Below are 25509 nucleotides of genomic sequence, written 5' to 3' on the forward strand. Positions count from 1 at the left end.
GTGCTGCTAAGTTGTTCCAACTCAAGCCAAAGGCAGTACAGAAGGAACTGAGGGACAGTTGGTCACACAGTGCTTTGTAACTGCCTCGAGTAGCACAAGACCATGATGGTGTCGCCGATTTCAGGCACAGGGTGCACAGACACCTAAAGTGGAGCACCCACAGGGACATTCCTTGAAAAAGAACAACTGGCTAGGCAGCAGTACTGCAGAAAAGAAGCAGGGGGTTATAGTGAATATGAGTCAGCAGTGAAGATGCTGTTGAGAATAAGGCAAATGTCATTCTGGGACGTATTAACAGGAATGTTGTATTAAGACATAGGAGGTAATTGTTCCACTCTACTTGGCATTGGTGAGGCCTCACCTGGAGTACTGTGTCCAGTTTTGGGCATCACACTAAGAAAGATGTGGAGAAACTGGAGAGTGTGTCCATTTTTTTTTTTTATAAGAGGCTTAGAAAACGTGACCTATGAGGAAAGGTTGAAAGAACTAGGCATGCTTAGTCTAGAGAAGAGAAATTATAATAATCTTCAAATATGTAAAAATTTGTTATAAAGGGGATAGTAATCAATTGCTCTCCAGGTCCACAGAGGGTAGGACAAGAAGTAAATGGCTTAATTTGCAGCAAGGGAGATTTAGGTTAGATATTAGAAAAGACTTTCTAACTACAAGAATAGTTAAGCACTGGAACAGGTTATCTAGGATGTTGTGGAATCCACATCACTGGAGGTTTTTAAGAACAGGTTAGACAAATCTATCAGGGATGGCCTAGGTATACTGAATCCTGCCTGAGCACAGGGGAATGGACTATATGGACTGTTCAACATCTTTATGAATGATCTGGATGATGGGATAGTTTGCACCCTCAGCAAATTTGCGGATGACTCTAAACTGGGGGGAGAGGTAGATACGCTGGAGGGTAAGGATAGGATACAGAGGGACCTAGACAAATTGGAGGATTGGGCCAAAAGAAATCTGATGAGGTTCAACAAGTGCAGAGTCCTGCACTTAGGACGGAAGAATCCCATACACCGCTACAGACTAAGGACTGAATGGCTTGCCAGCAGTTCTGCAGAAAAGGACCTAGGGGTTACAGTGAACGAGAAGATGGATATGAGTCAACAGTGTGCCCTTGTTGCCAAGAAACTAATGGCATTTTGGGATGTATAAGTAGGGGCATTGCCAGCAGATCGAGGGACGTGATCGTTCCCCTCTATTGGACATTGGTGAGGCCTCATCTGGAGTACTGTGTCCAGTTTGGGGCCCAACACTACAAGAAGGATGTGGAAAAATTGGAAAGCGTCCAGCAGAGGACAACAAAAATGATTAGGGGACTGGAACACATGACTTATGAGGAGAGGCTGAGGGATCTGGGCTTGTTTAGTCTGCAGAAGAGAAAAGAGTGAGGGGGGATTTGATAGCAGCCTTCAACTAACTGAAGGGGAGTTCCAAAGAGGATGGAGCTAGGCTGTTCTCAGTGGTGAAAGATGACAGAACAAGAAGCAATGGTCTCAAGTTGCAATGGGGGAGGTCTAGGTTGGATATTAGGAAACACTGTTTCTCTAGAGCTTCGCGAACCAGCTGAGCGGCGGGGGACAGCAGAGCAGCACACAGCAGGAGTTTGCCTGGGAGTTCGCCTGGAGTGAGCCCTGTGACGCTTACATCTTGCCAACTTCTCTGAGGAAGCTCATAGTAAGAAGGTGATATGGAAGGCGGGGGTTCAGCTGTTGTGACCTGCACTGGATGTGCCATGTTTGTCTTTCTTCCACAGGACAGAAGCGACTTTGTGTGTACAAAGTGCAAGCTGGTCTCCATACTGGAAGAGAAGATTGAAGGTCTGGAGCAACAGATAACGACCCTGCGTTGCATACGAGAAACGGAGGATTTTCTGGACAAAAGTCAGGATATGCTTCTACGGGCACAAAGCTCTAAAGATTTAGAGCAGGTTGCACAGCGGAGCCAAGAGGCCAGTGAAGAAGCTTGGCAACATGTGACCTCCAGAAGAAGGGGGAATGTCCGGGTTCCAGCAACGCGGACACAGGTAACTAACCGCTTTCCTGTTCTCTCCACAGGTACCATTGCAGAGAGTGGACCAGATGATATGTCTGGGAGGAGAAAGCAGAAGGAGACTCCGCTGGTTGGAAGGCATGAGATGCACTGTCCTGAGATGGGGGGGTTCCACGACCACCACTCCCAAGAGAAGGAGGCGGGTGGTGGTGGTCGGGGACTCTCTACTCTGGGGGACTGAGTCATCTATCTGCCGCCCTGACCGGGAAAACCGAGAAGTCTGCTGCTTGCCGTGGGCTAAGATTCGTGATGTGACGGAGAGACTGCCGAGACTCATCAAGCCCTCGTATCGCTACCCCTTCCTGCTTCTCCACGTGGGCACCAATGATACTGCCAAGAATGACCTTGAGCGGATCACTGCGGACTACGTGGCTCTGGGAAGAAGGATAAAGGAGTTTGAGGCGCAAGTGGTGTTCTCGTCCATCCTCCCCGTGGAAGGAAAAGGCCTGGGTAGGGACCGTCGAATCATGGAAGTCAACGAATGGCTACGCAGGTGGTGTCGGAGAGAAGGCTTTGGATTCTTTGACCATGGGATGGTGTTCCATGAAGGAGGAGTGCTGGGCAGAGATGGGCTCCATCTTACGAAGGGAGGGAAGAGCATCTTTGCGAGCAGGCTGGCTAACCTAGTGAGGAGGGCTTTAACCTAGGTTCACCGGGGGAAGGAGACCAAAGCCCTGAGGTAAGTGGGAAAGCGGAATACCGCGAGGAAGCACAGGCAGGAATGTCTGTGAGGGGAGGGCTCCTGCCTCATACTGAGAATGAGGGGCGATCAGCAGGTTATCTCAAGTGCTTATATACGAATGCACAAAGCCTTGGAAACAAGCAGGGAGAACTGGAGGTCCTGGTGATGTCAAGGAATTATAACGTGATTGGAATAACAGAGACTTGGTGGGATAACTCACATGACTGGAGTACTGTCATGGATGGTTATAAACTGTTCAGGAAGGACAGGCAGGGCAGAAAAGGTGGGGGAGTAGCACTGTATGTAAGGGAGCAGTATGACTGCTCAGAGCTCCAGTACGAAACTGCAGAAAAACCTGAGTGTCTCTGGATTAAGTTTAGAAGTGTGAGCAACAGGAGTGATGTAGTGGTGGGAGTCTGCTATAGACCACCGGACCAGGGGGATGAGGTGGATGAGGCTTTCTTCCGGCAGCTCGCGGAAGCTACTAGATCGCATGCTCTGGTTCTCATGGGTGACTTTAATTTTCCTGATATCTGCTAAGAGAGCAATACAGCGGTGCATAGGCAATCTAGGAAGTTTTTGGAAAGCATAGGGGACAATTTCCTGGTGCAAGTGCTAGAGGAGCCAACTGGGGGGGGGAGCTTTTCTTGACCTGCTGCTCACAAACCGGGAAGAATTAGTAGGGGAAGCAAAAGTGGATGGGAATCTGGGAGGCAGTGACCATGAGTTGGTTGAGTTCAGGATCCTGACACAGGGAAGAAAGGTAAGCAGCAGGATACGGACCCTGGACTTCAGGAAAGCAGACTTCGACTCCCTCAGGGAACGGATGGGTAGGATCCCCTGGGGGACTAACATGAAGGGGAAAGGAGTCCAGGAGAGCTGGCTGTATTTCAAGGAATCCCTGTTGAGGTTACAGGGACAAACCATCCTGATGTGTCGAAAGAATGCACTGGAATTCATTACCTAGGGAGGTGGTGGAATCTCCATCCTTAGAGGCTTTTAAGGCCTGGCTTGACAAAGCCCTGGTTGGGATGATTTAGTTGGTGTTTGTCCTGCTTTGAGCAGGGGGGTTGGACTAGATGCCCTCTGTAGCCTATCCCTACCCTCCAGCGTATCTACCTCTCCTCCCAGTTTAGTGTCATCTGCAAACTTGCTGAGGGTGCAGTCCAAGCCATCCTCCAGATCATTAAGGAAGATACTGAACAAAACTGGCCCCAGGACCAACACTTGGGGCACTCCGCTTGATGCTGGCTGCCAACTAGACATGGAGCCACTGATCACTGAATTTTAGCTCTATCCTCCAAAGTATTGGCAACACCCACCCCCCCATCTTTGTGTTATCTGCAAATTTGATCAGTTTGCTCTTTATTAATGACCTGGACGTAGGTATAAAGATATTAAACACTGGACCCAGAACAGATCCCTGTGGAACCCCACTTGAGACCTCCCTCCAATCCAACATCACTCCATTAATAGTGACTCTTTGTTTGCAGTTGTTTAACCAATTATGTATCCACTTAATGGTAGTTCCGCCAAGCCCGCATTTCTCCAGCTTTTATTGGACTGTGTCTAAATCTTGCTGATGTCCAGGTATATTATTTTCACAGCATTCCCCCATCCGCTAAATTAGTTACCCTGTCAAAGAAGGAAATCAAGCTGGTTTGGCATGATTTGTTCTTGGTAAATCCATGCTGGCTGCTAGTGATTACCCCTTCATCCTCCAGGTATTCGCAAATTGAATGTTTTATACATTGCTTCCTAGGTATCAAAGTCAGGTTGACTGATCTATAGTTCCCCACCTCCTCCTTTCCCCCCTTTTTAAAGATGGGCACCATGTTAGACCTTCTCCAGTCTTCTGGGACCTCTCCTGTCATCCATGAATTTGTAAATATTGTTGCCACTGACTCAGATTTCTTCAGTGAAATCCTTCAGTACCCTCAGGTGAATAGCATCTGGCCCCGCTGATTTGAATTAATTCAAATTGGTCAGAAGATCTCTGACATGTTCTTTACTTATTCCAGTCTGCATCCCTTACCCTTTAGCGTCTGTTAACTTCGCTAGTCGTCCGGTCACGTTATTTTTTGTAAGAAGACTGAAGCAAAACAGGCATTGAGCAACTCTGCCTTCCTATCATCTTCCATTAGCAATTCACCTTCTCCATTGAGCAGCAGACCCTCACCATATTAGTGGAACAGAAAGTCTTTCATCACCCATTATCATAAGATAGGATTACATCTGTTTTTTCCCCCCAAATACAGAATAGAACTATTTATTGGACACTTCTCTTTTTTCTGCATTATTATTGATAATTCTATCATTTCCATCCAGAAATGGACCAATACCAGTGCTGGGATTCTTTTTGTTTATAATATACTTAAACTCCTTCTTATGATCCTTAAATCTACTAGCCATAGATCTCTCATGTTCTTTTGCTTCCTGTGAAGGCATAAGCAATACCATTCCTCTGGGGTCAGAGGCCTACAGCTGGCTGACTAATTATCCCAACCCATGCACCTCGGGAAAGACCTGCAATTTTAACTAGCTGAACCTCATAAAAGGAGAAGCAGGAAATGGAAGGGGACTGCAACACTTAGCCAGAGGCTGGAGCAATTGCTGGGAGGAGTGGTGCCAAGAAACCAATGGACAGAAGGGAGATTGGGGAAAGTCCTGTTAACAAAACGTCTCTGAGGTAAGAACCAGGAATTGTTGGGTTGATGAACTTGTGGGATGAGGGACAGACTTGGAGAAAGGGACTCTCTCTTCAAAAAGTCTGTACAGGTTGAATCTCTGAAGCTTTGATCCTATTTCCACTAAGAAGTCTTAAAAAAAAAACCCCACAGTAATTAATCTGCCTGAAAACTACCTTCCCTGGATTCTGTGAGAAGGCCCAGGCAGCATTTTCCCAGGGAGGGAATGGGCTCAGCTAGCATAAGCATGAGTCCAGCCAGAAGAGAGAGCTGTAAGGTAGGGCCCAAACCACTATACTTCCTTTATTTTTTTTTTTTTTTTTTTTTTTTTTTTTTACGGTGGCCTTCACCTCCCTTCTAAGCCAGGCTGGTCTTTTAACCAGCATGGACTTCTTTCTACGTTGTAGATTTTTGTATATATAATAAAGTATTTTTAAACAATTCCTAACTCTCATAAGATTTTTGTTTAAATTATTTTTCCCAGTAGTTGTTTTCAGCTTTGTGATACTTTTTCTTTAAAAAAAGCATCAAGTTTTTATATTGTAAATATAAAAAACTGGCTACAATTTTACAAGTGTGTATATATGATACTGGCTCTTCCTTTAATGACAGGTTTCAGAGTAACAGCCGTGTTAGTCTGTATTCGCAAAAAGAAAAGGAGTACTTGTGGCACCTTAGAGACTAACCAATTTATTTGAGCATGAGCTTTCGTGAGCTACAGCTCACTTCATCGGATGCATGCCATGGAAACTGCAGCAGACTTTATATACACACACAGAGATCATGAAACAATACCTCCTCCCACCCCACTGTCCTGCTGGTAATAGCTTATCTAAAGTGATCATCAAGTTGGGCCATTTCCAGCACAAATCCAGGTTTTCTCACCCCCTCACCCCCCTCCAAAAAAACACACACACACACTCTCCTGCTGGTAATAGCTCATCCAAAGTGACCACTCTCCCTACAATGTGCATGATAATCAAGGTGGGCCATGTCCAGCACAAATCCAGGCTCTCACCCCCCCCCCTTTTTTTTTTTCCCGGGGACACACACACACACACACAAACTCACTCTCCTGCTGGCAATAGCTCATCCAAACTGACCACTCTCCAAGTTTAAATCCAAGTTTAACCAGAACGTCTGGGGGGGGGGGGTAGGAAAAAACAAGGGGAAATAGGCTAAGTCATTATGCAAGGTAGCATAATGGATGAGCTATTGCCAGCAGGAGAGTGAGTTTGTGTGTGTGTGTGTGTGTGTCCCACGGAAAAAAAAGGAGGGTTTGTGTGAGAGAGCCTGGATTTGTGCTGGACATGGCCCACCTTGATTATCATGTACATTGTAGGGAGAGTGGTCACTTTGGATGAGCTATTACCAGCAGGATAGTGAGTTTGTGTGTGTGTGTTTTTTGGAGAGGGGTGAGGGGGTGAGAGAACCTGGATTTGTGCAGGAAATGGCTCACCTTGATTATCATGCACATTGTGTAGAGAGTTGTCACTTTGGATGGGCTATTACCAGCAGGAGAGTGAGTTTGTGTGTGTGGGGGTGGAGGGTGAGAAAACCTGGATTTGTGCTGGAAATGGCCCAACTTGATGATCACTTTAGATAACCTATTACCAGCAGGACAGTGGGGTGGGAGGAGGTATTGTTTCATGATCTCTGTGTGTATATAAAGTCTGCTGCAGTTTCCACGGTATGCATCCGATGAAGTGAGCTGTAGCTCACGAAAGCTCATGCTCAAATAAATTGGTTAGTCTCTAAGGTGCCACAAGTACTCCTTTTCTTTTTGGCTCTTCCTCGTTTTCTGCTAAAATAAATTTAAGCATTTTCCTACTGTCACTTGAAGTTACTGTTATAGGGATGTTATGTAAATGTGAATGGAAGGGAGTTCATACGAGACACGCATTGAAGATGTGGCTCACATTATGAGAAAAGTTGAGAACGCTGAACTAGAGTATCTGTTTATACAGTAGAACCTCAGAGTTATGAACACCAGTGTTACAAACTGACCAGTCAACCGCACACCATATTTAGAACCGGAAGAACACAATCAGGCAGCAGCAGAGACAAAAAAACCCCCCAAAGTAAGGAAACTGTTTCTGTGCTTGTTTCATTTAAATTTAGATAGTTAAAAACAGCATTTTTCTTCTCCATAATAAAGTTTCAAAGCTGTATTAAGTCAATGATCAGTTGAAACTTTTGAAACAACAGCACCAAAACTTTTTGTTCAGAGTTACAAACTGTGACGAAGCAGGACGGTTTTTAATGTTTCCTCTGAATATTGTGGGGGTGCTTCAGTTTCCCCTAGGCAGTTCTTAAGTACCTAGATGGTGGGATAAGGGTGTATGATCATTGCAGAGCCCTAGAGGGCAGGTGTGTGCAGGGATCTGGACATAGAGAATGGCCGACACCCTTTTCCTGGCAACTGATGGCCTGGCCCTTCCCCCCTGCAATGTGAGAGCTAAAGGGTTGGAGAACAAAGGAATCAGGTGACCTCCTGGCCCGGGAAAGGGCCAAAGCCCAGAGGAGGAGGGGCTGGAGAGAGTTTCAGTTTGGGGCTGGCTAGGGACATGGAGTGAAGGGCAGACGTGGTTGTCTGGCTCACTGTCCCCCCCAAATGGACCCAGCTGAGGGGTCCTGTTCTCTGCACCTACAAGCTCTGTTTTAGACCATGTTCCTGTCGTCTAATAAACCTTCTGTTTTACTGGCTGGCTGAGAGTCACATCTGACTGCGGAGTTGGGGGGCAGGACCCTCCGGCTTCCCAGGACCCCGCCTGGGCAGACTCGCTGTGGGAAGTGCACGGAGGGGCAGAGGATGCTGAATGCTCCGAGGTCAGACCCAGGAAGGTGGAAGCTGTGTGTCCTACAGACAGTCTGCTCACAGAAAGGAGACTTCCCTAGAGTCCTGACTGGCTATGTAGGGAGCAGTTCCAGAGCATCGCCCAGGGACTTCGTGACACAAACGTTTCAGAGTTATGAACAACCTCCATTCCCGAGGTGTTTGCAACTCTGAGGTTCTATTGTATAATCTCATCCAGGGCATACCATAAGTGCGAGGGAAGGCATCTGGATCAGTGTCCAACAGGCAGAGACACCAGGTCTTTTAGAGAAATTTTTGTATCCTCATACTATAAAGATCTGGAAGCAAAATTGAGGCACAGAAATTTCAAAGAATCTTGTGATAACTTCTGTCTAATTCTGTTCTACTCTATTCAGGTATTCATGCCACATACATCATCGTACATCTAAGAATATCCAACAAGGAGATACACAAGCAGATGAAAAATTTCAAGGATGTGTACACAAAAACAAGCAACACAATTCACAAAACATGGATTGGATTTTGGAACCCCCTGTACTAGTCTCCAAAACACTTTGGAAGACTGCCAAGAAAGGCACTGTGGTAAGTGAAAAGTAGTGCTGAGAAACCTGCTCCGCATGAGGCAGTATTATGGATAAAGTTTAAGAATAGATTGAGTCCTCTATTTTACACTCTACTAATAAAATGTAGCCTCTGAATTTCATAGACCAATTCTTTATAGGACAAGTAAATATTCCCAAATACTTTGTTGGAAAAATGTTGAGTAACTTTTGCAGAGGAAATACTTCACAGAAGAAAAATTAGTCTTTTTTTAAAACAACCAGCCTCCTCAGGTAACACATTATAGACCCAGAATCTGCATACTGTGGACACACAGACTGCTTACTGAGGGGTAACAGATTCTCCAGCTAATGTTTTCAATTCTGGGTACCACTGTGTACCAGAAAGACGACAAACTAAATCCGGAGGAAAGATTAAAAGAGCAAGGTAGGTAGAAGCTCGGCAAAGTAGCAATTGAGGGGAGACAGAATAGTCTACAAACATGTAAACACTAATGAAGGGGAGGAGTTATCTAGCGTGATACATGGGTTATAACTTGGACTAACTGAATGAACTAAAAAGTGAAAATTAAGGATGAATATGAGGAAAAAAGTCTTCCTGACAGTAAGGTTGTCATTATCATTTAAACATTTGTATGGCAATAGTGCCTACAGATATCAACCAGCTTGGGCCCTATGGTGTGCCTCTAGGCCTCAATGTTAAATGATGATGACGACCTTACTGTCAGGAAGACTTTTTCCTGATATTCAGCCTTAATTTTCCCTTCTTATTTCATATATATATGCAAAGTGACAGTCTTTGGGGCAAGACGAACAGGTAGATAAGACAAACAAGGGGTTCAGACTGAGGTCTGGGGAGACGGGGTATGAAGTTGTGCAATGGTTTCCCAAAGAAAGAGGCATTGCTTGGAACTTCTAAAATTAGATTGGATCAAAGACTATGATGTGCTGAACTGGCCCTCAGGATACGGGCTGGGCAAGTTGACAAGGTTTCCCCACCACTAATTTTTATGAGTCTATGTTTGAAAATCAAGATTATGGAAGTTATCTTAAAGTTAACAATGGAGTCACAACAATGATATATAAGAAGCGGCTGTATGTTTTTACATTTCAAATATCAGACCTAGATCTCATGGGTTTTAAGGAAAATTCTAAAGACAGGCCCTAATGAAACATTAGGAATTTTACCGCCAACATTCCTAAAGGTGAGAGGGGGAAAGAGAACTTACCAGTCTGTCTCTGTCATCCTGCAAGGAGGACAATGCCTTCTTCAGGCTCTGCACTTCTGCAGGGCTGGTGGAAGAGTTCACTGCTGTCTGCTGCTTCACTTCCTCCACCTTATGTGCTTTGTCCAATTCACTCAACAGACGGTCTCTCTCATCCTGCAGGCTTGCCATGGCCCTAGAGAAGGACTTTACCTGGCTGGAGGACTCCTCCAGTTCCAAAGACAAGCGGAGAAGCTCTTCCTCTTTGACTCTGAGCTGTCGGTTAAGTTCCTCAAGCTGAAATAACAGATCTTTTTTATCATCAGCATTCTTCAGGGCTGTCAGTTCAGACATCAGAGTCTCTCTCTCTCTGGCAGTGGAGTGCAGCTCTTCCTGTAATTGAGCCATCTCCTTCTGGAGGCTCTGTACTAGACACTGCTGCTTCTCTAAGTCTGCAGAGTACTTCTTTCCCAGCACCTGAAGCTCTTCATTAGTTTGGTCCCAGCTATTCTGGAGAGAGCTCATGGACTTCCCAAAAGACTGAATTTGGGCTCTCAGATCTTTGTTGTCCTCTGTGACTGTAAGAAATTTCTGTTCCATTTCCATCAGGTCCCCTGCCAGCTCTGCTACCCTCTCTTCTGCTGTTTCAGTTTCATTCCGCATTACCCCTGCATCATGATGTAGATGCTTCAGTTCATTCTCAAGTTTGTCCTCAGCCTCTCCCACCTTCTTGGCTGCACTCCTTTGGACATGGACCAGTTCCTCCTCTAATTCTGCTATCCTCTTCTGTGAGAGGGCAAGCTTACCACCCAGATCTTGCACCTCCTTCTCCCGATCTTTTAATTGGGTCTCCAGCTCCACAATGAGTCTCCCTTCATGTAAAGCTGTCATCTCGCTCTGAATCTGAGACAGAGAGAATGTCATGTTCTCAATCTCTTTGGACATGCTTTGTTTGTCCTCTTTCAGGGCTTCCACACACTGCCTGAGATCTTCCACAGCATGTTCAGACTCCTTCAGATGCCCTTCTATGTTGACCTTTTCACTTTCCAGCACTTGGATTCGCTGAAGCTGTGTTTTGAGGAGTTGCTTTTGCTGGGAATCCTTTATTGAAATCACCTGGTTCAGGTCCTCCCTATACCGCACAAGTTCTGCATCCAGTTTGGCATTTTCAGAGTTGAGGTCATCCATCCGGCTATGGAAGCTTCGAATCTCCTCTTTGAGCTTGTTGTTCTCAGCAGCAGCCTCTTGAATCAACTGGTCTTTCTCCAGGATTATAACAAGATGACGCTCTTCCAGCTGTTTATAGTCTCTCAGCACACGGTCTCTGTCATCCTGCAGAGAAGACATGCATTTGGTGAAGGAAGCCAGCTGTGCCTTCTGCTGCTTATTTTCCTCTCTGGTTATCTTCATTGTTTCCATAAGATGATTAAGCTTGTCCAGTGCTTTCTCTCTCTCATTTTCTAGGGTCACTTTCTCTTCTTCCTTCTTGCCCAGCCTGTCCTCCAGCTTTTTAACCTCTTCACCGTGTTGCTGCTGTAACTCAGATACAACAGTCATGACTGCCTCCTCCTTGGCAGACAGTAGACTGATAATCTTCTGATCTTTGGCACCAATTTCTTTGTGCAGCTTGTTTGTCAGGTCCTTGGAGGCCTGTAGGTCAGCCTCAAGCTGCTCACAGTTGAATTTACAGTTCTGGATACTGGCCTCTTGTTGCTTGACCATGCTTTCCATTTCTTCTCTTGCTATCTCAGACTTAGTGAAGGAGTTATGCAAATCAGCAAGCTGGTCTCTGAGGCACTTGATTTCTGCATCTAGCTTCTGCAGTTCATTTTGAGAGTCTGTATATAATCTCTGATACTCTTCTAACTGAGACATGAGCCCTTTGTTTTCCTCCTGCAACATGTCAGACATCTTTTGATGCTGCTGAATCACTCTCTGAGACTCAGACTCCCAATCCTGTTTGTTGTGTTCCAGCCTGAAAAAACAGACAGTAAACTGTTACAAACAAATCTACAATGTATCCCAATATCCAAATTTGTATCCCTTATAGTGGACTGCAAGATCTACCAGAGTTAAGGTTTAGAGTTTGACTAACTGCTCTAATATCCACAGTTACTTGGACTTCCTTGAAATCTGGTGCGCCTCAGGGGAGCACATGAGAGCACCTCTCTTCCCTACCACCCCCAAATGGGGGCAGGTAATAGGGGAGGGGATAGGAATTGGGGAGAGACACTGGGGAGGGGACATGGGGATGAGTGGCAAGGAGGCAGAGGAAGAATAGAGACGGGGTGCCTGTCAGGCCCACTTTCTCCTCTGTTGTGTGTGCTTGCAGCAAGATCAATGGTGCTGAAACAGTTTGTATAGTAGGGGTTCTGAGAGCCATTGAACCAAATTGTAAACTCTGGATATGATGGAAACCACTTCAAGCCAGTGGGTGTGGCAGCACCCCTAGTTCCAGCACCTATGACCAGGATCTTGGGGGAAGGGGGGATTAGAGCAAATACTACAGGGAAAGTTTTGTTTGTTTCTAAACAATTTTCTATTGGAATTTTTAACATCATGGTACATTTCTATTGTCCTTTGACTCTGCAATCCCGGCACCAAAAAAACAAAAACAAAACAAAAAAAAAATCTAAAATTTGGATCAAATTGGAATTGTTGAATTCTTGAAGGCATCATTTACTTGCTATCTCAGTAACTTAAAAATATAATCACTCTATGTAGCAGAACTTATTTTAAGTTTCATGTTAGTAGAGAGAGACTACAGATGCTTCCCTGCTGACTACTGTCTGTTAAGGTGAATATAAATTACAATCTGGCTTACAAAAAGAATATCTGCTGATAACAGAGATGGGAGGAAAGACCATAACACCAAAGTAACCACCACTCACTTTCATCTTCTCTTTACCTGGATACATGAATGTGTAGCTCCTCTATATGCATGGACATCTGCCTCATCTGATCCTTTAGAACAGTGCAGGTCTCCTCTCTAGCATGGATCTCCTCTTCCTTCTTTTGAATAGCCTCAGTGAACTTCTTCTCCCATTTTTTGGACTCATCTATCACTCGATCCCTATCATCCTGGAGGGAAGTCATGCTCCTGGTGAAGGCTGCAAGCTGGGCCAGGGTTTTGTTAAGGCTGCCTTGGAGCTGCTTAGCTTCTTGGTCCTTTCTGTACAAGGAATCTTGAATGTCTCTGACAGTCCCTTCCATATAATCTCTCTCTCTCTGCAAAGATGCCAGCTTTTCCTCCATGTTATTTATCTCCTTTGAGTGCTTGTCTTTTTCTTGTTCCAGTCTTCTCTCAAAATCTTCATCCTTTCTCTTCATTTGAATTTTAACATGCTCTTTGTTTGCCTGCAGCTCCTCTTTCACTTTGAGACTCTCTGCTAGAACCCTTGCTGTCTCGCTCTGAGTATCATCCAGTAATATTCTGCAGGAAGCCAGCTCTGCTTGTGCTTTCTTGGTGTCTTCACATGCTTTGGCTAAGTTCTCTTTGGCTGTTGTAAGTTCCTTTTGAGACTCACTTTGAACAAACTGCAGAGCTTTAACAGTTCTCTCTAGACTACTGATCTTCTCCTGGCTTTTAATACAGTCCTTCTGCAACTGCTTCACCTCCTGCTGTTTCTGTTTCAGCAGCTCCTGAAGCTCTTTTGCATGAGTTCTGCTGCCATCTCCCTTCCGAGCACATTTTAGTTTTTCTGCATATTCCTTCTGTGTGTCTGCCTCTGCCTCAGTTTTCTCTCTCACTAGCTGCCACTTCTCCTTCTCCAGCTCACTTACCACTCTTTGCAAGCTCTGGAGCTCAGATTTCAGTTGCTCATTTTTGGTTTGGAGGTCAGCCATGTCTTGTTGATAGTTTCCAATACTTCCATTAAGTTCTGCTAGCTGATTCATGAGCCTTTCCTCCAAGTCATCCTTCTCTGCCTCCAGCATTTCCTTCAGCTTTGTCATTCTGACAAGTTGCTCTTCGATTTGTCTGTTAGTTAGTTCCCTCTTGGCTACTGTTTCCTGAAGGGTGTTCAGTTCATGGACTTTTGCTGCCACTTGGCTCTCTAAGGCCTTTTTCTCCTCTCCTAAGGTTTCAGCACTCCTGCAGATGCTGCCTACTTGTTCTTCTGCAGCCATTCTATTCTCCTCCAGTTCTGTGATTCGCTCTGTGAGCTGAGCTATTTGCTGTAAGTAAGTATTAATTTCATCATGTGAGCTGCTATCTTCATTTAATTTCTCTTCTGCATCAGTTACAATGCCTGCTCTAAGAGGCTCTGGAGACTTTGCACAGGGCCCTAAATCCACTTGATTGTCAGCCACTTCTAGAGGTAATGCTGCTGTGAGAATGGCTTGATTTGCTCCTTCCACTATAGTTTTTTGGACATCATGCTTCACTGATGCCTCTAGGTTTTCCTTCAGCTTGGATTCTGTGCACTGTAATTGGTGCTTTAAGACTTGAACTTCTTGACTAAGAGAACCCTTTTCAGCCATTAATGCTTCAAGTTGAATGGAAAGAGATTGGCAGTCCCTCCTAGAGCTCTCTAGTGCCTCTCTAAGACTAGTGCTTGTCAAGAGAGCCATATCTCCATCCCTGTTTAGGTCACTCTCTGTAGGGTGCAACTCTGCTCTCAGGCGTTCGTTCTCTTCCTCCAGTTCCAGGATCTTTTGTTGTTTGGATTTTGCAAACTTCCTCATTTTTTCTTTCATTCCCTCCATCTCCTGCTCAGCCTCCTGCAGCTGCTTATCTACTTCTCTTTTCTTAGCCTCAGCACCTTTCAACTTGCTGAAAATGTCTTGCTTTTCCTGCCTGATAGTTTCCAGAACACGATGAATTCGCTCAGCCTCATTACTTACATTCTCATAGGACTGCAAGAGGGTTTCATATTCTTTCTGCAGCTCCTTATATTTCTCTTGCCACTCAGAACTCTCAGCAGCCTGCGAACATTTCAAGGATTCAATCTCCTTCTGTAGCTTCTCCTTCTCTTGAGTGATCCCCTCTAGAGCCAGCTTCAGGCTTTCACAAGAGCTATCAAGGTTCTGATTTTCCATTAAAGCTTTGTCAACTTCTGCAATGAGTTTCTCTCTCTCTTCAGTGACACCTACTAATTTTTCTAATAAGGCATCTTTTTGCCTATCCCAATCACAAACCTGGCTCTCCATATCTGCCAACCTCAGAGAGAGATTTTCTATAGTCATTTTGGCAGTAGCCAGCTCCTCTTTTAGAGTCTTACTCTCTTTAAGCGCCTCTTTTCTAGAGATGAGTGCAGCCTGCAGCTTTCTCTGCATTTGGCTCTTATATTTGGCTTCTTCAGCCCCCTCATCTGGTCTCTGCTGGACTTCAAGAAGCTCAGCTTTCAGTCGCTTGCTTTGTTCCTCATGCATACTAGTTTGTTTTTCCAATTGACTGTGCAGAGTCTTGATCAAGTCTTCTTTTTCCAGGAAATCTTTCTGTACACGAGTAAGAGCTTTGCTTTTCTCTCTTAGCTGCAATTTTAAGAGTTCAATTTCTTCATCCTTTTTGCTCATGAGATTTTTTAGCTCCTCTACTTCTTGTTTAAGTGCCTTCAGATTGTCCTGTCTGGAAATCTCTGCTTTACTTTTTTCCAGTTCTGCCTGAAGACTTGCTGCATGGGCTTCCACCTGGTGACAGGTGCTCTTCAGATCCTCCATCTCGGAGAGCAATTGTGCTATGTGCTCTTGTAGCTGAATGACTGCTTCTGATTTGCAAGCAAGATCACTTTCCAACTGACTGACTTTGAATTCTAGTTCATCTTTCTTGGTCTGCAGATTCTTGAGCTCTGCCTTAAACTCTTCTACAGAAACATCCGTCTCCTGTAAGAGGTTATTTGTCTTAGTATTTTCTACTTCCAAGCATGAAGACTCAATCCAGCCTTGGCTCCAGCCAGAATGCTGTACGTTTCCTACAAGCTGTTGTGTTACATCAAGTACAGACTCAGCTGACCTTTGGAAATGGATGGCTGGCAGAGAACGGCTCTCTGTACACTCACTCTGTGCTTGGAGTTGCCTGAGCTGATCTTGTATGCTTTCCTTCTCTTTGCTTTGCTTACCAAACTCTTCTTGTAGGAGATTGTAATCATCCTTCTGCTGTTTCAGCTGTTCTCTGTGGTGTCGATCTTTTTCTTGGGCCTTCTTTATAGTGTCCTTACGGGAAGTCAGTGCTTCCTGAAGCTTCTTTTGAAGTTGCTCTTTTTCTTGTTCAAGTGCTGATATTCTCTCTTTCAGGGCAGACTTATGGTGTTCTTCAAACCCTGCAGCAGCTGGACTGTCCACCTCATCCTCTTTAGAAGCAGCTGGGTCAGAACCTTCCAAGTGCTTATTGGCTGTGATAAGTTTCTGGATGGCTGACTGGCTTTCCATAATTTCAGCCTTCTTTGAATCAATTAGGTTGGTCTTATCCTGCAAACTTTTCTTCATCTCCTCAATCAGAGCCTGCAACTGTGCTTCAGCTGCTTCTTTCTCCAACAATTCCTTCTGGATACTCTGCAGCTCAGCTTCCCTTTCAGAAAGCAACTGCATGAGAGACATCTCCCTGGCTTGGCTTTCAGGAGTCACGGCTCCCTCTGCATTTAGGCCACTTGCTGTAGTTTCTTCCACTTCAGCTTTCTGAGCTTCTGCCCCAAATGTCCCTCTCACTTGCACCAGCTCATTCTCTAGCTTGTTGACCTTCTTCAGAAGTTCCTTCCTGTTGATGAGAGCTGCCTGCAGCTTCCGCTTCACTTGCTCATTTTCTTTTTTGAGACGCTCCAGTTCACTTCCTAGCACCTCTCTCTCCTTACACACTGCTGCCACCATCTCACTCTGCTGCTCAGACCCCTTGCATTTCAGACACAAGTCTTCTACTTCTCCTGTTTGTCCCATGTGCTGGTCTCTTATCTCCTCAGTTTTCAGCAATAGGCTCATCTGCTCTTTAAGGCTCTTTAGCTCACTCCCCAGAGCAAATTTCTCTTCATTCAGCTGAACTATTTTCTCAGACATTGTGATGCTGATTTCCGTCACCTGCTGATCCCTCTCCAGTAAAGTTTGCTGGAGGTTCTCATTATCCCCAGTCTGTTCAGCAAGAACCTGTTCTAGCCTTGCTGTGTCAAGCTCCTTTGAGACAATGCCTTGGGTAAGCTCCTCTATCTTGACTGCGTTCTTCCTCAGATGTTCTTGCAGATCAAGCACTTCACACTCCGTCTTCTGGAGCTGGTTTCTCAGACTTTTTGCTAGAGCATCCTGTTTCGAAAGCTGAAGCTGTGCCTCATCCAGGTCCTTTTGCAAAGCTTCAATTTTTATCTCTTTGGATTTATATTCATTTTTCAGGCTCTGGATTTGTTCTTTCAGTAGACTGTGCTGTACAGTTCTGCTTTCATAGTCAGATAGCCTCTGCTTTTCTGAATCCATTAGATTTCCCTCAAGTTTCTTCACTTGCTCCTTTAGCTCTGTTATGGTACAAAGCTCCTTCATCTGAGACAGGAGCTGATCTCTCTCTTCAGTCAGAACATGCAATGCACTGTTAGAGTTCTCTGCATTTTTCCTGCATTCCTCAGCCAGCTGGGTTAGCCTGTTTATTTCTGCCACTTTCTCGTCTGAGTCTTTCTTATACAATTCCTCGGATTTCTGCAGACTTGTTTGCAGCTCCATAATTTTTATCTGCAACTGTGTCAGCTCCTGAGGCTGAGAAAGATCAAGCTCTGTAGTTGCTGCAGAGAGCGCTCCTGTAAGCCCTTGCACTGCCTCCATTTCCCCTCCACTGTGGGTGATGTGCTCCAGGGGTACTCCTGGGAAGCTGTTTGTCTCTTCCTGAAGCACAGAGGTTTTCTGCACTTCCTCCACTGTCAGCGAGCAGCTGCTCAATTCACTCTGGATAGATGAGGTCTTTTGTCCTTCTCCCTCAAGGAATCTTGGCTGGAGTCTTCCTCCCATTAGGTTTATTTCTTCCTCTGCCAAGTTCATTGCAGGTGTTTGGTTTCCTGGGTCCAGGAGCTGTCCCTTCAGAAATATTATCTCCTCTTGAGCTTCCCTCAATTCCAGCAACAAGACTGACAGCTCTTTATGTTTCTCTGCAGAAAGATACTCCAGAATGCCAGCTGGGCCACTTTCTTCAGCAGACTGCCCACAGCTGCTTCTTGGGGTTTCATCTGTACTGGGCTAGAACAAGAAAAAAAGAGCTAGTCTCAAATAAACCACAATTCTCTTGAACCCCATGAGAGGGTTGACTTACTCTGACCCTGCATCTGGATGCCTCTGCCTCATTTTCCCACTTTATGGTACCAGCAAAGTGTACACACTTTACATGTTGCAGCAAAGGTTCCCGTTTCTTGGACTGTTTACTGGAACATAAAAGTATGCAAGGACCTTTATGGCAGTCCTCTTCAGGTCCTTTTATATCCTTCCCAATTACCCATGTCGGAGCTTCAGGGATTGGCTCTCAGCTCCCTGCCAGTTTTTAGGTGCCCGTAGTTTCTCTAGATCCCTGCAGAGAGAGACTCTGAAGTGTCCTCCTCTTCCTGTGCCTCTCCCAGGTCTCCCAGTAGGCCTCTTCAACCAGTACCTTCCTGGGCTCCTGTCCCAGATCCCTCTGGGTAGGGAGCTCTCCTGGTATCACTTCAAACAGAGTTTTGGGGGAGATCTACACCAGGTCTTTCCTGGCCTCTGGTTTAACCCTACGACATGAGAGGAACCTACTTTCTATTTCCTGCCTTGATTATTTGACCAGTTACACGACCCTTCCTAATGGTCTTTTACAGTGATTACAAGCAGCTGCTGCCATCCCAAGGGCAAAAGGGTTCATTCTTTCCCTGCCAGTGCAGAGAGAAGGTCAGCACACCCAGGCTCACCTCTTCAGTGCAGGCATCAAGGAATTGCCACATTGGGATTGGGTGTGGAAAGAAGGGTAAGCTCAGCACGACAGAAATTTCAGACCAGAAATGTAACCAGACTCCTGTGGGAGGTCTTGTTCACACACAGCATCAAATCCTTAACCATTTTAGGACCCTCTGTCACTTGTTGCTGGGCTGTAAGCCAGACAGGCTCAATGGGGACCAAACCCCTGTTTTATAGGGCTCTAAACAAGAGGCTTGTTCCCTATTTTGTGTCTGATGCCAGGATCAGAGGGCTAGATAGGACATCTGGACCAAGGTATTTGCTCTTATTCAAGTAGCATTCCTTGTGGTCTCGCTCTCTTCTGGAGATGGGGGGCAATGAATCCTCCTCAGAGCAAAGGGTGGAAGTCCCCGTCTCTGTCCCGTCCCCGTTCCCCCCCCCGCCCCGTCGCATTTATGCTTTAACTCCCCATAACATTAATGTTCTGGTGTTGCAAGGGCTGTGCCGCTGTCAAGCTGGAGGAAGGGACTGATTAACAAGGAATGATTAAAGAGAGCTAAATACAGTAACTCCTCACTTAACGTTGTAGTTACGTTCCTGAAAAATGCGACTAAGTAAAACTAAGTTAAGCGAATCCAATTTCCCCATAAGAATTAATGTAAAATGGGGGGGTTAAGTTCCAGGGGAAAAAAATTTTGCCAGACAAAAGGCATTATACACATTTAAACAAGCAATTTAATACAGGTATAAGTTTTAAACGGAGGAGGTGCCCCTGGCTTACCCTACATAGGCACAGCCCACTGGCACTGGAGATGAGGCAGGCAAGGAGGCTGAAGGTGCTGTTGGCTAGGAGAAGCACGTTGCGCAGCAGTAGCAGCTTCCCCTACTCTGCAAGTACCAGGGGCGGGGGCAGTTCAACCCTCAGCCTGCCTACTCCCCGCCTTCCCCCAAGCCCCCATCCTTGACCTGCCTCTTCTCCCCCGCACCTCCTCCCTCCTTACTTCGCATGCTGTGTCCTCGCTCCTCCCCCTTCACTCCCCTCCCTTCTAAACACCACAAGCCAGCTGATTGCTGTGGGCAGGAGGCAGGGGAGGGAGGGGGAAGGTGCTGATCCGCGGGGTCTGCCGGCAGATGGGAGGCGCTGCGAGGGCTGGGGTGCGTAGGGAGGCTGCCAGCTGTGCAGAAAGCAGGCAGCCAAACAACGTAAGAGTGGAGCATTGCACAACTTTAAACAAACATGTTCCCTAATTGATCAGCAACGTAACAACGAAACAACGTTAACCGGGAAGACTAAGTGAGGCGTAGTACTGTATATAGAGCCTTGCTCAGCACCATAATAGCACCATCAGGTTCTGCAATTATGGAAGCTCTAGAATTTGAGCCTTTTCAAACTAGACTGGACATTATCTAGACTATAGACTTGTCTAACTTTGTGACAGAACCTATATTGCCAAGGTCATACCTGGGTTAGAACCATGGTATCTTCAGATGGCTGAGGAGATTGTGGTTCATTATTCACTAGTGTTGCTGAATGACCTAGTGACAAAATACATGCATGTCACCAGCAGAAAATCCAGATCCACAGTAAGCCAGTGAGCAGATGGAAAGAGATCCAGACACATGGGGCTGGAGCTTCCTCAAGTCCTCAGGAAGTGAGGGGAGAAGAGAGACAGACCGTGGTGCCCTAGGGCAGGCTCCCCTCACCCTCCAGACCTAGCAGCCTATCCCTTTGACTGGGGCACCACATTGTGCAGGACCTTCCTTAACTCATGGGGATGGAGTGAATTGGAGAAAGGGGGAAGAGAAGGGGAACCAGGGCAGGCTCCCCCACCAGGATCCAGCAAGTCCATTCCCCTCTCTGCAACAACAGCCTTCTCTTGCTGCCAGCTAACATAGTTAGTCCTGAAGTTCAAGCAGTAGCACATAACAGAATTAGTTTTTACCTCTTGCTTTAAAAAATAAAAAAAAAAAACCACCCTAGGAAATTAAAAACAAAAAATTATGTTAAAAGAACACTGCGGTGGCAAGTCAAGCTCTCAAATGTTAGGAAATGCCAGATTTATGGTTTCCCATGCACTTTCATTCTGCCCCCCTTTGCATATGCATTATGATACAGTCTTTACTTACATGATCACATGCTATTTTTTCCAAACGATGCCTGCCTCATTCAGTGCAGGACACGCAAGTGGACAGATTTAAGAAAAACTAAATCTGTTATTTCCTAAATTTCAAGAGCTTGACTTTGCAACCTAAATAACATTTTTAACATTGTTTTATTTGTATGTAAGAATCTTACTAGACAAGATGGACAAAAGAGGGAAAACAGAGGCACAAAGAGGGGAAGTGACTTGCCCACAGTCACGCAGCAGGCTAGTGACAGAGCAAGGAACAGAATGAAGATCTCCTGACTCCCAGCCCAGTGTCCTATCACTGGACAACACTGCCTCGCACCTTTCCTGTATACTACCTCAGACTCTGACCCTACCAACCCTTCTCTCTCCTTCTTATCTCAGATGCCACCTCACAACCCAATATAAAAATCTTCCTCCCCACTGTGCCACCTCAGATTTACTCCCTGTCTCCCCATGTATAGTATCAGAACCTTCCTCTTTCTGCACAGCTTCAGAACCTGACCTCAAAGTCCCTCTCCCTGAATCACTTCAGACCCTTCCATGAAGCCTCATAGCCTCTCCCCAGCTGTGCAGTCTCCCTAACTTCTCCAATTCTGTGAGGTTACCATCAGGTGAGCAGTATCCAGAGCAGGATGGTCCTTCTTGAGTCAGCAAGTCCAATAACTTGGAATCAGTTCCAGTGCTGTCAGTCTATTGGAAAACAAAGATTGGTTGGTTCAGAGCTTTAATCATCACCGTTGAACTCAGCTGTTTTAGGTGCCTGGCACACTGTCTGACCACTCTGAATCCTGCTACTTTAAGACCTATATCTGCTGCCTAATGGAGATACAAAAAAATTTTTAAGGTACTAGATAAAAGCCTGAATGCAGATCTCAGTGATCTATCAAGTTAACCTTTAGGGCACCAAGAAATATCAACATCCTAAGCACCTCCCCCACCACACCCTATATGTGACCCTATATGTGACCCGCACATTCCTCCTTCTCCTCTCCAAAAAGGAGCAACTCCACTTTCCTATCCTTCCATCATCTTCCTTCAACACACCAGATGAGGGCCTTTCCCAGGAGGCAGAGCATCCGGTCACGTTAACAGGCCAACTCGGATCAAAGGCATAGATTAATTCACTTGTGGGTGAATATCAAAGAAATGTTAAGTGTCCTGGTATACATCGAGCAATTCACTTGTGTGTGCATATCAAAGAACATAAGAACAGTCATACTGGGGCACACCAAAGGTCTATCTAGTTCAGTATCCTGTTTTCCAGCAGTGGCCAATGCCAGGTGCCCCAGAGCGAATGAACAGAACAGGTAATATCAAGTGATCCATCCCCTGTTGCCCATTCCCAGCTTCTGGCAAACAGAAGAAATGTTAATGTTATTGTCTTCACTTACCTATAACCTGTCGGTTACTATCGTATTACATTATGTATACCCAGTAATTAAATAACCCTAGATTGAAGTGTGTGTTAGTGTAAAGTTTACACATCCAGTACATTTACATCTTATTGAAAAATAACAAAAGATTGTTTCGGGCTATCACATTGTGTTTACATTACGTTTACCCATCACACAAGACTGGAGTCTTGGAAATGTAAAAGATTGCTAACTGCAGAGCATGGGTTGTTGTGTTTGACAATGGAAGTTCACAGACTCTGTTTACATTTAATCAACAAAAGAAGAGTCCATGTTGTGATAAAAACACTTGCCAGATCACTTTCCATAGAAAGCGGCTATAAGAATGGATCCAAGGATTGATCCTGTATCTCTGAACTGTTTTGGATTCTAACAGGGTGGCCTACTGAACAAGAAGACAGAGATCCCCAAAATTATCCTGGGCAACCCCGAGGAACTTTTGGAAAACTAGCAGATCACTACACCTCCATCATCAATTTGGACTTACCAACTGACTCACCTGTTAATGTATTTTACCTGCTTTAACCTCTCACTAACTCTAATTTCTTTTCTTACTAATAAAACTTTAGCTCGTTTACTAGAGAAATCAGCTTCCAGCATTGTTTTTGGTGTGAAATCAAGACTATTCATTGACCTGGGGTAAGTGACTGACTCTTTGGGGTTGGGAATAACCTAATGTGATGTGAAATTTGGTATAAGAGACCATTATCACAAAGTCCAATTTGTCTGGGTGGCAAGGCAGGCTGGAAAGCCTAAGGGGACTGTTTGTGGCCCCATGGTAAGACTAATACAGCGATCCAGCAGTGCACATTTGTTACTGGCTTGGTGAAATCTAATTATAGGATATACCACCAGTTTGGGGTGTCTGCCCTGCTTTCTGACAATCTGACTGAATTGGCACTCTCAGTTGTGAAGCACTTCAGACAGCATGACAACTGGTGTAGTCAAACAGGATTCACATGCCACAGGCCAACTGGCTTAACAATTAGAACCCACGCTATTTAAAGTCTAAATTTGATATTGAGAGTTTTAAGAGTTAAAGATTAGCCACAATGGGTGAACCACAATCACATGAGCATCTTGACCTGAAAGACCTTAAACAATTATGTAAAGAAAGGGGTTTATCCTTTGGAAAGAAAACCTCAAATAAGGAACTAGGAGCTTTGCTCATGGACTTTGACCAGAAGGCTGGGACTCAGCCTCCCCATGCCTCAGATGCTGCTACAGCAGAAATGGTCTGAATGCAATGACAAAGCATGGGAGCACGAAATAAAGATTGAGAGCCACTTCAGACAGCATGACAAACCCACACTCTCCAGAAACTCTGTCACTGGCAATTCTTGCTGCTTTATGCCACTTATCTTCTGCTGCTTTTTAGTCTGAGGTGATAGAACCTGAGAAGTGCAGAAGGTGGAGCATATTGTGGAAAGAAAGAGTAGAATGTGCTGCCCACAGAGGGGAAAGAGACTCTTCTTCCTCCACAGAGCCTCCTACTAAAACCCAGGAAATTAGCTGATCTCTTGGTGACATCCAGACAGGGATCTAGTTTTGTAAGACTCAGTGCACTAGTCCTTTGATCTCTTAAAAGAAAAAAAAAAAAAAAGAAAGTTCACATGTGGATTGATACAGACTTAAAAAGAATTCTGTGATCTTAAGTCTCAGATCTTAATTCCGAGTACACACTGGCCAACATCACAAACCACCACAGACATTTGGCCATACTGGTAATTTGTGCAGAAGCAAACCAAGACCAGAATAGCAAGGGTCCGTGGCTCAGAACTGAGGCACATCAGCAAACCTAGGGTAGGAAAAGTGCCCCCTCAACAAAAATAATAAAAATCAGGGGGCATAAGGAAACAGCACACTTCGTATTCAAACAAACCTAGCAAAGCAGAAATGAGGCTGAAGTTAAATTTAAGCCCAGCAATACCAGTCAATTAAGTATTACAGCTTCCTATCAGAGCAGGGAGGTAGAGAAATATGTAGCTGTGTATTTTATAGCAGCAGTAGCCCTAAGCAAATCTCTCAACAATCACTCTCAAAAGCAACGCAGACGCACCAAAAAGCTTTGGGAACAAAACTGATGTCTGTTACCATCATGTATAGACCATACAGTAGCAGTACAGGCCACAGGGGAGTCATTCAGCATCACAGACTGCTCCATTAGGCACGATCTCCAACCCGAAGTGCAAGACTGCTTTTGCCCTTTATGAGTGGCAACGTCACCAATATTTATGCAAACCGGAAAGATGGCTGTCCAATTCAGATTAGATCTGGACATGAGTCCAGTCCTCCCCTGCGTTGGATTCATATTCATACAAATCTCAGTCTAAAATAAAGACTTGATAAAAGATGCTAAAATGGCAATGGCCCTCCCCACTCCCAGCACTGGGCCCCATCTAATCTGTAGCTTCTTGTGCAGGGTGACTATTAGTAGTAAAAAGAACCAAATAAAGTGGCTTTGGTACATCCTGAAATGGGACAAACTCCCCCTTGCTTTTAAATCAATGACTAATAAAGAGTTAGGCAAAACGTGAACAGTCATCTAAAACAAACACACAACCAGAGGAATAACCTGATAGCCTAGAGGCTGTGAACCCCATGCCACAAGCCACTCACTCTTCCAAGCCAACAGGAGACATGTGTGCTGGGTGGGCGGTGATATTACACCATCACGACTTCACCCCTGCTAACTGGTTGGAATGGAGGATGGCGCTTTGGAAAGAGCCCCAACCTTGCTTTCAGCTAAATTCTTAATACAGGTATTTGGGGGCAGAGACCCCCCCTATCAGCTAGTCTATCCAGCATGGAGTGAGGCAACAGGTGGTCCCCTACTATTCTTGCCCTCATCTACAGGTTGTTTGTAAGATCATTGTACCATGAGCTGTTCACCATCGAATGGACTGTGCAAAGGTTCCATCTCCCTGCTCTAAGGGACAGGGACAAAAATATTCTACTAATCCCCTGCTGCTACTTGACAAAGGATCACTGTTTTCTCTTCTATGAGACATCCCTTATAAGGCAATGGGAGTGCATGGGGCTGAAATGTTAACCTGTAACACAAAGTTAAACCTTTAGAGTGGTGCTCCCTAGGACCTATATCAACTGGATATCAACTGGACACAGAACACT

General features: G+C 45.2%; 1 protein-coding gene across 2 annotated transcripts in view; it reads right to left on the reverse strand.

Moving 5' to 3' along the window:
• GOLGB1 (golgin B1) overlaps nucleotides 1–25509 on the reverse strand; it is a 104985-nt gene that overhangs the window by 44511 nt on the left and 34965 nt on the right. For both annotated transcript variants that reach the window (XM_077838146.1, XM_077838139.1), the window contains exons 12-15: nucleotides 21571–21655; nucleotides 20296–20369; nucleotides 12925–18158; nucleotides 10041–11991 (exon numbers count right to left, since the gene is read on the reverse strand). In XM_077838146.1, the coding sequence (XP_077694272.1) occupies nucleotides 10041–11991; nucleotides 12925–18158; nucleotides 20296–20369; nucleotides 21571–21655 (7344 nt within the window). The remainder of the gene's footprint in view (nucleotides 1–10040; nucleotides 11992–12924; nucleotides 18159–20295; nucleotides 20370–21570; nucleotides 21656–25509) is intronic.

This window comes from Eretmochelys imbricata, chromosome 1, assembly GCF_965152235.1.
Source record: "Eretmochelys imbricata isolate rEreImb1 chromosome 1, rEreImb1.hap1, whole genome shotgun sequence".
Taxonomy (NCBI): domain Eukaryota; kingdom Metazoa; phylum Chordata; order Testudines; family Cheloniidae; genus Eretmochelys; species Eretmochelys imbricata.